The sequence below is a fragment of the Scyliorhinus canicula genome, chromosome 2 (assembly GCF_902713615.1).
Source record: "Scyliorhinus canicula chromosome 2, sScyCan1.1, whole genome shotgun sequence".
Taxonomy (NCBI): domain Eukaryota; kingdom Metazoa; phylum Chordata; class Chondrichthyes; order Carcharhiniformes; family Scyliorhinidae; genus Scyliorhinus; species Scyliorhinus canicula.
Window position 1 is genome coordinate 81290744 of NC_052147.1, and position 13015 is coordinate 81303758.

Here is a 13015-nt window from a genome sequence, read left to right on the forward strand (position 1 = left end):
CACCATCAACCCTTTTTAACCAACTGAAGCACACCCTATTCAACGTTGGTGAGGGTCTTCAGTTCAACCATCCCTCCCTCTCTCCCTCTGGTTACATGCCAGCATTCCTGCGTGAACACAAATGGAGAGTCTAAGCAGGACACGTACCAGGATTGATGATAACAATGTCTGGCACGTGGGTGATGAGTGGGGCCATAGATGGGATGAGGACACAACCCCCAAGGAAGTTGAAGATGTGTGTAGGGTAGAGTGGTGCTGTTCCTTGAGCGAGATCCTGTGGATGTGTGATGGGCCGGAGAGTGTGAAAAGAGTGACTTACCCTGGCAGAATGAAGGAGAAAATTGGTCCTTTTGCAGCACTGGATGGCTGCAGTCTTCTGAATGACCACCACTGCCACCGCCTCCTATGCTGGATTGGTGATCTTGGTTGCAGGTCTTCACCCAGAGTGTGGGAACAGAACATTGTGATGGGCTCTAGCAGGTGCTCAAGGGTGGCGGAGAACTTGGGTGTGGTGTGTTTCCTAGGTCTGGCAGCCATGACTTCTTAGCAAATTCTGAAGTGTGGTACCTGTGTGCAGGTGCACCTGTATTATTGAATCGCTGAGGTCATGATGGGGTACGCCAACAAGAGGCTGCCTGCCAGCAATATGGCGTGGAACTCATGTCTGCCAGTTTTTCGACTAAATTCCACACAATACGGCAGAAAAAGCCGCATTGCCGTTGGCAGGCTAAACGCCGCTTTTCCTGCCTGACATCGGACTTTGCCGATATTGGAGATGATTCTGCCCCAAACGTGTTTTGAAGGAATCGTGGCTTGATGAGGCAGTAGTGATGTGGTTGGAGGGCTTGACGATGAACAAGGTATGGAGTTTGAATCTCAGGTCAGGACAGTTGTGTACCTGTACATTTGGTCAGTTAGCAGTTCGAGTCCGTGTCGAAAAGGGGAGTGGGGAAGGGGAAGGTGTCAGAAATATATAAGGAGCTGATGGAATGGGAGGGAGCCCCGATGGGGGAGGTGAAGCGGAAGTGGGAGAAAGAGTTGGGCAGGGAGTTGGAGGCTGGGTTATGGGAGGACGCCCTGAAGAGAGTTAATGCATCTTCGTCATGCGCCAGGCTTAGCCTGATACAATTAAAAAATAAATGAATTTAGAGTACACCCAATTAATTTTTTTTTCCAATTAAGGGGCAATTTTAGCGTGGCCAATCCACGTACCCAGCACATCTTTGGTTTGTGGGGGCGAAACCCATGCAAACATTGGAACAATGTGCAAACTCCACACAGACAAAATGACCCAGAGCCAGGGTCAAACCTTGGATCTCAGCGCTGTGAGGCAGCAGTGCCACCATGCGGCCCGAGGCTGATACAAATTAAAGCGATCCACAGGGCACATATGACTGTGGCCCGGAATGAGCAGGTTTTTTGAAGGGGTGGAGGATAGGTGTGGGTGGTGTGCGGGTGGGCCCGCAAATCATGTCCATCTGTTTTGGGGCGTGTCCGATGCTTGGGGGATTCTGGCAGGGGTTTGCCAACGTCATGTCGGAGGTTTTGAAGAGAAGGGTGGTCCCGAGATGGTGATCTTTGGTGTTTCAGAAGACTCGGGAGTCCAGGGGGCGAGAGAGGCCAATGTCTTGGCCTTTGCCTCACGGAGCTTGCTTGCATGGAGGGACTCAGAACCCCCGAAGTTGGGGGTGTGGGTGAGTGACATGGCTTGGTTTCTCAGGCTTGAGAAAATCAAGTTCTCCTTGAGAGGCTCGATGCTAGGGTTTGCCCGGAGGTGGCAGTCGTTTATCGACTTCTTTGTTCTTGGTGTAAAATTTATAATATAAATGCTTCAATAAAATATTTTTCAAAAGAAAAAGGACCATATGTTGTTCGTGAAATTATTTCCAAAGTCTTTAGTAATTAAACTGTTGGAAAAAGTTAATAGCTCAGGTTTGTAATGTCAAAGATATTAATGGCATAAAAAACATTTGGATATTTGGCTGAGTGCAGCAATAGAAGGTTTAGTAGTGGGAGGAAAGGACTTTTCCTATCCTTTCTTCATCAGATCAGGATAACTGAAAATAAAATATTGCAAACATATAGTCATGACTTGCATTTGATCATTGCAAAACTGCACCCTTGGTGTATCTGGTTGCCTTTTATTTATCAATGCAACAAAATACAAGTTCAACTTCAGTCAGTAAATACTTCTCACTTCACATCACAACAGTTAATCTTCTTGATGCCAAATATAAAATCAGTTATTTCTGTGTGCGATCACAACGTCACTACATTTTCCGCATTCATCATATGTTCCATTTAAATGTTCTGCTTCAGCAGCTGTTTTCACAACGAGTCTTGAAACCATCTACTTGAGGCAAAATATAATTGCAAACAAACCTGGATGCCGGAGTTAGGAACTACCCACTGCTCATCCATGAGGTGCTGGCAGTCTTTTCACCACTTCTGCAGTAAGTTTCAGGTACGCCTTCGCCTGTAATGTAAACCGTAAAGCTATAAAGTTAATTTATGTGGTCTAGTTAGAAATGTTGAGGAGATACATATACCTTTTTAAACAAAAAATGCAAATGCAAAATGTAAATTTTACATAATACAGAGATAAACTAAATGGCAGTTCTCGGCTACAAGCTACAGATAAACACTTGGGTCAGTGGGGAAATATTCCTAAGATTAACTCCCTCTGATAATATTGATTATTTTATTTCCTATGATAATAGTTGGTCTGTCATCAGTTAGAAAAATAGGAATGCAGGAAATGTGGTAAAAGACACATGCTGTATTGTTGTAATTATGGAGTGAAATGATGTTTGCACAATCAGTTCCTCACAGCAAATTCAATCCTCATTTCTCTATCTGCAATTGACATAATTAATTTAATGTTGAATTCTAGGCACATTTGCACAGAGGAATGAAACTGATACTGTACAGTTAAATTACTGTGCAAGACTCAATCACCACAAACTCAGGAGCTCTGCATCTAATTACCCTGAAGGATAAACAAAAGTATAACTGCATCTTTAAGGCATAGCTAACTTAAATACAGTCCCACATTCAGCCCCCCGAGCTGTCAACCATTACGTGATTGCGGTTAGGTGAAAATTACGTACTTGAAGTTAATTAAAAGACTGCACTATCCTGCCATGACAGAACACTCAAAGGTATGTAGCTTTAAGATCAAGCAAGACCAAATGAAATGAAATGAAAATCGCTTATTGTCACGAGTAGGCTTCAATGAAGGTACTGTGAAAAGCCCCTAGTCGCCACATTTCAGCGCCTGTCCGGGGAGGCTGGTACGGGAATCGAACCGTGCTGCTGGCCTGCTTGGTCTGCTTTAAAAGCCAGCGATTTAGCTGAGTGAGCTAAACCAGCCCCTCTGCTGAGATGGCGAAAATGTCCCAAAGGTCTTTACCTCAGAGGCTTCAAAGTGCCTGTTTTAATGTTCCTAACTATAGAGTGTTGAAAATAATTTTCCCTTTATACCCTAGTTATGAGCAGAAATTTGTCAAGTACAAGCTGGATGGGTATTTTATTCCAATAGATAGCATTGTCCTGATATTCGCAGAACCACTGAACATGCACTCCTCGGCCACTAGATGAATACTGCAATCATTTATTTTCTCTCCTTGGCAATGCATTACAATATTTTGCAATTTCTGAAACTAATTATTATCCCATTACTCGTTACAGGATTGACAACTTGATGAAATACTGTTCCTAGTGAGTTAAAAGACTGTTCCTAGAGAGCAGCCCGGGGGGGGGGGGGGGGGCGGCGGCGGCAGGGGCGCTGCCGAACTTCTGCAGCTATTATTGGGCAGCGAACATATCCATGATTCGGAAATGGGTAGTTGGTGTGTGTGTGTGTGTGTGTGTGTGTGTGTGTGTAAGCGGCTTGAGGCAGCGTCTTGCAAGGATACTAGATACTAGCTTGGGGGCACTGATAACGGCACCACTGCCACTCTTGCCGGCAAAGTAGAATACGAGCCCGGTGGTGATGGCGGCACTGAGGATCTGGGATCAGTGGTAGCATGGTGGTTAGCATCAATGCTTCACAGCTCCAGGGTCCCAGGTTCGATTCCCGGCTGGGTCACTGTCTGTGTGGAGTCTGCACGTCCTCCCCGTGTGTGCGTGGGTTTCCTCCGGGTGCTCCGGTTTCCTCCCACAGTCCAAAGATGTGCGGGTTAGGTGGATTGGCCATGCTAAATTGCCCGTAGTGTCCTTAATAAGTAAGGTTAAGGGGGGTGGGGGTTGTTGGGTTACGGGTATAGGGTGGATACGTGGGTTTGAGTAGGGTGATCATTGATCGGCACAACATCGAGGGCCGAAGGGCCTGTTCTGTGCTGTACTGTTCTATAATCTTGAATCTAATGGCGTTATGATTACTGCCTCCAAAATGCTCAGCCACCGCCCCCTCCAGCCGCCACCGCCCCCTCCAGCCACCGCCCCCTCCAGCCGCCACCGCCCCCTCCAGCCACCGCCCCCTCCAGCCACCGCCCCCTCCAGCCACCGCCCCCTCCAGCCACCGCCCCCTCCAGCCACCGCCCCCTCCAGCCACCGCCCCCTCCAGCCACCGCCCCCTCCAACCACCGCCCCCTCCAACCACCGCCCCCTCCAACCACCGCCACCTCCAACCACCGCCACCTCCAACCACCGCCACCTCCAACCACCGCCACCTCCAACCACCGCCACCTCCAACCACCGCCACCTCCAACCACCGCCACCTCCAACCACCGCCACCTCCAACCACCGCCACCTCCAACCACCGCCACTTCCAACCACCGCCACTTCCAACCACCGCCACTTCCAACCACCGCCACTTCCAACCACCGCCACTTCCAACTGTAGCCACCTGGGTTGGCCACTTCCCGACTTAAAATGGAGATTCGCAAAGAATGCAGGGAAAATTGGACAGTATGAGAAAACAAGCAGTTTGCAGAGTTCTTCTATGTATTCGAGTTGCAGAAAGCAGACAGCATTGAAACCAGCAATCTGAATATTAATGAGCGATTCCCAGGCACAATAGCAACAGTTAGGATAATCAAGGTAAAACCAGACTTCTCGGCGCCAGCAGGAGTCCAAGACAAAGAGGCTAACGAGCACCCAAGGACCGCCCAGCGATCAGGAAACAGCCCCAGTATTGGGGAATTCAAACCGATCGATTGGTACGTGATCCAATCGATTGGAGTCAGGTACGGGGTCCGCCCAAAAGGGCGCGAAGCCCCTGGGGCCTATAAAAGACAGGTCCCAAGTTCAATTCGCGCTCTTGGCAGTTTCTCTCGATAGACTTCTCGGCAGGGTCACACAGCAGACCGAAACACCACTTGACCCTGAACTGCCTTGCAGCTGCACCAACAAGTAAGTGTCCAGTCAACGCACGCTACGAGATAGGCGCTCCTGACCCTTAGTCCGTACCAGCTGGAAGCCTGCAGTCTCAGGATTAAACAAGAGGCCATTGTTCCCTGACCCAGTGGGTTTCTTTTCCAGAAGATAAGTATTGGCCTGTAGTGGTAGAAGTAGCTTAGTTTTGTAGTATTTATGCATGAGTAGCGATTGACTGTGTATATAATAAATGTGTTTTGATTTGAACCTTATTAACTGGTGTATTGATCAGCACTAGAACTTGAACCTCGTAGTGGTATCATAAAGATACCTGGCAACTCTAGAGCAAGGGAATAAAACAGCCAATTGAGTGTAAAGCACACTCACCAAAACGAGCAACACAACCACCGCCACTTGCAACCGCCGCCACTTCCAACTGCCGCCACTTGCCCAGTTTCGATACCTAAAATCAAGTCCAGGACCGCCCCCCCTCTTGTAGGATCCTCTCATTCTGGCTTAGAAAGTTCTCCTGGATGCATTTTAAGAATTCCGTTCGCTCTAAACCATTTACACTATGGCTGCCCCAGTTAATGTTGGGGAAGTTAAATCCCCCACTATCACTACCATATTGCGCGTCTCTGAAATGTTCCTACATATCGGTTTGTATGTAATTACGATCATATGGAATTCAATTCAGAGTCTTCCTGGTTGATACAGATCAGTACCACCCAAACCAGTCAAAAGTTTAAAAGACAACTGGAGCTGTTTCTAAATTTCCTGAAAACATTCCTTATTTTTTGTGTTGCTGTTCAGCTTTTAAAAGGTGCATTAAATAACTGACATATACCCTTTGAAATTTATGCAGATAGTGCAATGTTTGAACACTTTAAAACTGCTATGCAGACATCATATTAAGTATGGAGTTAATTGTTGGCATCTATTAGATAAGGAGGAACTAAAATCTGAATGATTTTTAAAAAACTATAACTGCTCTACTAATTACCAAAATACAACATACCTCTGGACTGTCTGGATGAGATACAACAATTGGTTGTCCTTTATCTGATGTTTCCCTTATATTTAAATGTAATGGGATATCACCTATGAAAGATAAATCAGAATGTTTTTTGCCAGTTTTTCCAGTCTGACAACAAGAATAAACATTTATTACTTTTATGGAATGTGAGCATCACTGGCTAGGCCAGCATTTTTTATTACCCATCCCTAGCTTTCCTCGAGAATGTGTTGGTGAGCTGCCTTCTTGAACCGCTGCAGTCCATGAGTTGCAGGTACACCCCTAGTGCTGTTAGGGAGGGAATTGGACCCAGTGCAATGAAGGAACGGCGATAAATTTCCAAGTCAGGATGGTGTGGTTTGGAGGGTAAATTGCAGCTGGTAATGTTCCCATGCATCTGCTGCCCTTGTCCTTCTAAGTTGTAGAGATCATAGGTGGCAGATGCTGTCCCAAGGAGTCATAGGAACATAGGAATTAGGAGCAGATCATGGCTGATCTCTTCAGCGATGTCATGGGGCGTCATGGTGCATTGATACATCTTATAGATGGTACACACTCCTGTCACTGTGAGTCAGTGGTGCAGGGAGTGGACTTTTAAGGTGGTAAATGGGGAGCCAATCAAGGGGGCTGCTTTGTCCTGACTAGGCGTCTTGAATATTTTTGGAGCTGCAGTCATCCAGTCAAGTGGAGAATATTTCATCATACTCGTGCTTTGTAGATGGTGGACCAGCTTCAGGGAATCTAAAGGAGAGTTCCTCATGCAGAATTCCCAGCCTCGGACATTCTCTTACAGCCACAACATTAATAACAGTGGTCCAGTTCAGTTTCTGGTCAATGTTAAGACTCAGAATGTTGATAGTGGTGATTCAGCAATGGGAATTCCATTGAATATCACGGGGAGGTGGCTGGATTCTCTCTTGTTGGAGATGGTCACTCTGTGGGGTGAATGTTATTTGCTACTTACCAGCCCAAGCCAGAATCCTGTCCAGGTCTTGCTACATCTGGGCACACACAACTTCAGCATCTGAGGCGTTGTGCATGTAGCTGCACATTATGCATTCAGCTCTGCAATCATCAGCAAACATCCCCTTAAACTTCTGACCTTATGATGGAGGGAAGTTATTGATGAAGCAGCTGAAGATGACCCTACCTTGAGGAACACCTCCTGGAACTGAGATGATTAACCTCCAAACAACTACAACCATCTTCTTTGATGCCACACTGGGTCAAATACGGCCTTGATATCAAGGGCAGTAACTCTCACTTCACCAATGGAGTTCAGCTCTTTTGTACATGTTTGAACCAAGGCTATAATAAGGCCTGGAGCTGAGTAGTCCTGGCAGAACACAAACTGAGCATCGGTACTGCTTGATAGCACTGTCAATGTCCCCCTTCCATCACGTTGCTGACGCTAAGGAGTGCAGACAAACGGGGCAGTAATTGGCTGGGTTGGATTTATTCTGATTTTTATGGACGTGACATATCTGGGAAATTTGCCACATTGCCCGGTTGATGCCAGTGTCGTCGCTGTACTGGAAGTGCTTAGCTTGGGGCGCAGCTACCTTTGTAGCACAAGCAATCAGTACTATTGCTGGAATGTTGTCAGTGTCCGCAACCTTTCTTAATGTTACGTGGTGTATATCCAATTGGCTGAAATCTGGCATCTGTGATGCTGGAAACCTCAGAAGGAGGATGATTTGCATCATCCACTTGGCACTCTGGCAGAAGATTGTTGCAAATGCTTCATCCTCATCTTTTGCACTGATGTGCTAGACTCCCCAATCATTGTGGACAGGGGGAAGTTTGTGGAGTCTTCTCCTTCAGTGAACTGTTTAATTGTCCACAACCATTCACAATTGGATTGGGCAAACTACAGAAATTAGATCTCATCCATGGGTTGAGGGATTGCTAAACTCTCACTATTAGAGGCTGTTTGGCATGCAAGTAGTCCTGTGTTGCAGCTTCAGCAGGTTGACACCTCAATTTTAGGTGTGCCTGGTGCTGCTTTTGGCATGTCCTCCTGCACTCTTCATCAAACTAGGGTTGATACTCCACCGAATGGTAATGGTAACATGGGGGATATGCTAGACCATGAGGTTACAGATTGTAGTTATATACATTTCTTCTGCTGCTGATGGCCCACAGCATATCATGAACGTCCAGTTTTGTCTTCCAGATTTTTTCAAAATCTATCCCATTTAGCAAGGTAAATGTCATAACTGTGATCGTCTGCGTGGAGTTTGCACTTTCCCTGTCTGCGTGGGTTTCCTCTGGGTGCACCAGTTTCCACCCACAGTCCAAAGATGTGCAGGTTGGGTGGGGCTGTGGGTATAGAGTGTGGCCTGGGGAGGGTGCTCTTTCGGAGGGTTGGTGCAGACTCGATGGGCCAAATGGTCTCTTTCTGCACTGCAGGGATTCTATGGATAACACAATGGAGGGTATCCTCAATGTCAAGATAGGGCTTTGTCCACAAGGAATCTGGGGCAGTCTTTCTTACCAATACGGTCATCGACAGATGGAACGGCAACAGGTTGGTGAAAACAAGGCAAAGTATGTTTTTCCCTTACCAACTGTCGCAATCCCAGTCTAGCAACCATGTCCTTTAGGACTTGGCCAGCTCAGTAGGATTTAGGGCTACCGAGCCACTCTTGATGATAAACATTGAAGTCCTTCACCCAGAGTACATTCTGTGCCCTTGTTACACTCAGTGCTTGCTCCCAGTGGTGTTCAACATGGAGGAGAGTGGTGGTGGTAACCAGCAGGAGGTTTTATGTTTGACCTGATGCCACGAGGTTTCATGGGGTTCATAGTCAATACTGAGGACTCCCAGGACAAGGCCCTCCTGGAACCGGATCTTCCCGTCTTCTCCAGACTCAGGAGAGGTGCCAGAGAACTGGAGAATTGCTAATGTTTTTTCTCTGATTGTTTACCAGTGTGCTGCCACCTCTTGTGAGTCTGCCCTGTTGGTGTGTCAGGACATACCTAGGGGTGGTGGTGCCCGGGACATTGTAAGGTATGATTCCATGAGTATGACTAGCATTCAAAAAAGAGAAGAAGGAAATGTTCATAGAATTATAGAATTTACAGTGCAGAAGGAGGCCATTCGGCCCATCGAGTCTGCACCGGCCCTTGGAAAGAGCACCCTACCCAAGCCCACACCTCCACCCTATCCCCGTAACCCCACTTAACCTTTTTGGACACTAAGGGCAATTTAGCATGGCCAACCCGTCAAACCCGCACATCTTTGGACTGTGGGAGGAAACTGGAACACCTGGAAGAATCCCACGCACACATGGGGAGAACGTGCAGACTCCGCACAGACAGTGACCCAAGCCAGGAATTGAAATGGGACCCTGGAGCTGTGAAGCAACTGTACTAACCATTATGCTACCATGCTGCCCCGCGCTGTTGAATAGATTGTCAGTACTGAAAATTGACAAGGCACTGGGACCGGATCTTCCAGTCTTCTCCAGACACAGGAGAGGTGCCAGAGAACTGGAGAATTGCAAATATTGTTCAAAAGTGATTGTAAGGATAGCCCCAGCAATTGCAGGCCAATCAGTTTAATATCAGTGGTGGGCAAGCTTCTAGAAACAATTATTCAGGATAGAATGAGTCATTATGATATCATTAGGGCTGGAGGAAGGTTTGTAGTTCTCAAGGTGTTAGTATTAGAATCCTTGCTTTTCCTGATATATATTAATGATCTAGATCTTGGAGGGCAGGGGATAATATCAAGGCTTTCAGACAGCACAAAATTTAGAACCATTGTAAACTGTGCAGAACTTCAAAAGGATAGAGGCAGGTTGGTGGAGTGGGCAGATAGGTGGCAAATGAAGTTCAATGCAAAGAAGTGTGAGGTAATGAATTCTGGTAGGAAGAGCAAGGAGGGACAATATAAAATAAGAGGTAAAATTGTTAATGGGGTGCAGGAGCAGTGAAAGTGAGAGGACAGGTGGAGAGAGCAGTTAATAAAGCACATAGCATTCTGGGCTTTATTAATAGGAGCATAGATACAAGAGCAAGGAAGTTATGCTGAATTTATACAAGACATTAATTAGATCGCAGCTTGAATACTGTGTAAATCTACGGATGCCACACTACACAAAGGATGTGAATGCATTGCAAGAGAGTGCAGAAGAGATGCAGAATATAAACTTCAGTTATGGGAATAGATTTGAAAGGATGGGGCTGTTCTCCTTGAAGAGAATTAGGTTAGGAGGAGATTTGATAGAGATGTTCAAAATTATGAGGGGGATGGACAGAGTACATGGGGAGAAGCTGTCCCCGCTCGTAAAAGAATCAAGAATGAGAGGGCGCAGATTTAAAGTGATTTGCAAAAGCAGCAAATGTGATATGAGAAAAAAAAAATTTCCTACAATGATTGGCTCAGGTCTGGAATACATTGTTTGGGAGTGTGGTGGAGGAGGTTCAATCGAGTCATTCAAGAGGGCATTAGATGCTTGAATAGAAATAATGTGCTGGGGAATGGGGAAAATGTCAGGAGGCCGGCATTAAGCAAAGGTGCCCGTTTACAGAGCTCAAATGGCCTCCCTTTGCACAGTAACAATTCTGTGATTCTGTCATGTCAGGCTGTCGCTCGACTAGTCTGTTGGACAACTCTCCCAATTTTGGCTCAAGCCCCTGGATGTTACTTTGGAGGACTTTGCAGGGTCGAGAGGGCTGGGTTTTCAGTTGTAGTTTCCAGTGACTAGGTCAATGATGGGTGGACCATCTGGTTTCATTCCTTTAGACTTGGTAGTGGTTTTATATAGTTTAACTGAGTGGCTTGCTAGGCCATTTCAGAGTCAACCACGCTGGTATGGGCCTGGAGTCACATGTTGGCCAGACCAGGTAAGGCCATAGAAACATAGAAAGTAGGAGCGGGAGTAGTCCATTTGGCCCTTCGAGCCTGGAACTTTCAACATGATTATGGTTGATTCTCAATCTCACAGGCAGCAGGGTAGCACAGTGGTTAGCACAGTTACTGTCTGTGCGGAGTCTGCACGTTCACCCCGTGTCTGCGTTGGTTTCGTCCGGGTGCTCCGGTTTCCTCCCATAGTCCAAAGATGTGCGGGTTATGTGGATTGGCCATGATAAATTGCCCTTAGTGTCCAAAACGGTTGGGTGGGGTTACAGGGTTACGGGGATAGGGTGGAGGTGTGGGCTTAAGTAGGGTGCTCTTTCCAAGGCCGGTGCAGACTCGATGGGCCGAATGGCCTCCTTCTGCACTGTAAATTCTATGATTCTACGATTCAATGCCATACTCCAGCTCCAGAACGCCCCTCATACTACTCGACAACTTGAGTCTAGGAATCTATTTCCATCTTAATTATATTCAGTGATTTGGCCTCAGCCTTCTGTGGTAAATAATTCCATAGGTTCACCACCCTCTTGAGTGAAGACATTTCTCCTCAGCTTAGTCCTAAATGGCCTAACCCGCATCCTGATACTGTGACCCTTTGTTGTAGACTCTCCAGCCAGACAAAACAATAGGACAGTAGATTTCTTTCCCCATGGGACATTAGTGAACCAGATCAATTTTTACAACAATAGTTTCACTGTCATTGTTACTGGTTCTAGCTTTTTAATTCCAGGTTTCTTAACTGAATTTAAATTCCACTAGCTGCAATTATGGGATTCAATTACTCGTCTGATGGTATAATCACTATGCTACGTACGATGCCTCCCTCAACCTGCAGACAAAATAAGGCTACATTGTATTGTTGCAACAAAGAAAAAAAAGTTAGTAAATTATTTTCAGAATACAGTCAATTTGATCTATGTTTTGATCTTTACCTAGGACATCTAGCCCAAGTTTTGTTGCCAACGTCTTTGCTCCATCAGCCCCAAAGATGTGAGTCTCATATTTGCATTTGGGACACTGGAAGACACTCATGTTTTGAACAATGCCGAGAACCTGTCAAAAGAGAGAGCGCTGCTAAGTTCAAAGATGAAAACATACAGAGAAACAATGTAGTTCAAGTGCAAAAAGGCAAGATCATTAAAGTTCCAATTTCCATACATTCCATCAACTCAATTTTGACATTAGAAATGGACATAAACTGATAAACTGTTTAGCCAAGTTAACACTTTCGCTGGCTTGTAATGCAGAACACAGCCAGCAGCACGGTTCGATTCCCGTCCCAGCCTCCTCGAACAGGCGTCGGAATGTAGCGACTAGGGGCTATTCACAGTAACTTCATTTGAAGCCTACTTGTGACAATAAGTGATTATTATTATGATTATTGAGATTGTAGCAAAATTGTTTAGGTTTTCAGCTAACTTGACATTCAGATCACAGTAAAATCGCTATTTACGATTAATGCAAGCTTTCTTTAAACTTCTGCGTAGAATTCCACTTGAAATGAATTAAAATATTTCCTCATAGCTTTCCAGTTACATTTTGTTTAATATCCTTTTCAGGAAAACCAGTTCCTCTCATTAACAGGGATTGAATATTACCAAGAACAGAAATGTTGTAAATAAATTTAATAATCCATACGGTAACTAGATTTTCAAAAAAATTCTCATAACTGGGCTTTAATACAAGATTTTGATAATTCTGTTAATTTATAAAATCTGTAGATTTTATTCTGTAACCCCAGTTTAAAATTAAATGGTCCAGTTTTGATTTTTTGCTGGGCAATTAATAGTCAAGATAGGGGAGGGCAGCACATG

General features: G+C 45.6%; 1 protein-coding gene across 9 annotated transcripts in view; it reads right to left on the reverse strand.

The window, feature by feature from the left end:
• Positions 1 to 13015, reverse strand: part of nubpl (nucleotide binding protein-like) — a 217827-nt gene that overhangs the window by 26485 nt on the left and 178327 nt on the right. For 2 of the 9 annotated variants that reach the window (XM_038781309.1, XM_038781333.1), the window contains 3 exons: positions 12134 to 12254; positions 6338 to 6420; positions 2098 to 2476 (listed from right to left, as the gene is read on the reverse strand). In XM_038781309.1, coding sequence (XP_038637237.1) covers positions 2414 to 2476; positions 6338 to 6420; positions 12134 to 12254 — 267 coding nt within the window. In that variant the 3' untranslated portion in view covers positions 2098 to 2413. Of the gene's footprint in view, positions 1 to 2097; positions 2477 to 6337; positions 6424 to 12133; positions 12255 to 13015 lie in introns of those variants that run through there. The other 7 variants (XR_005458420.1, XR_005458419.1, XM_038781350.1 and 4 more) reach the window with 4 other exon arrangements.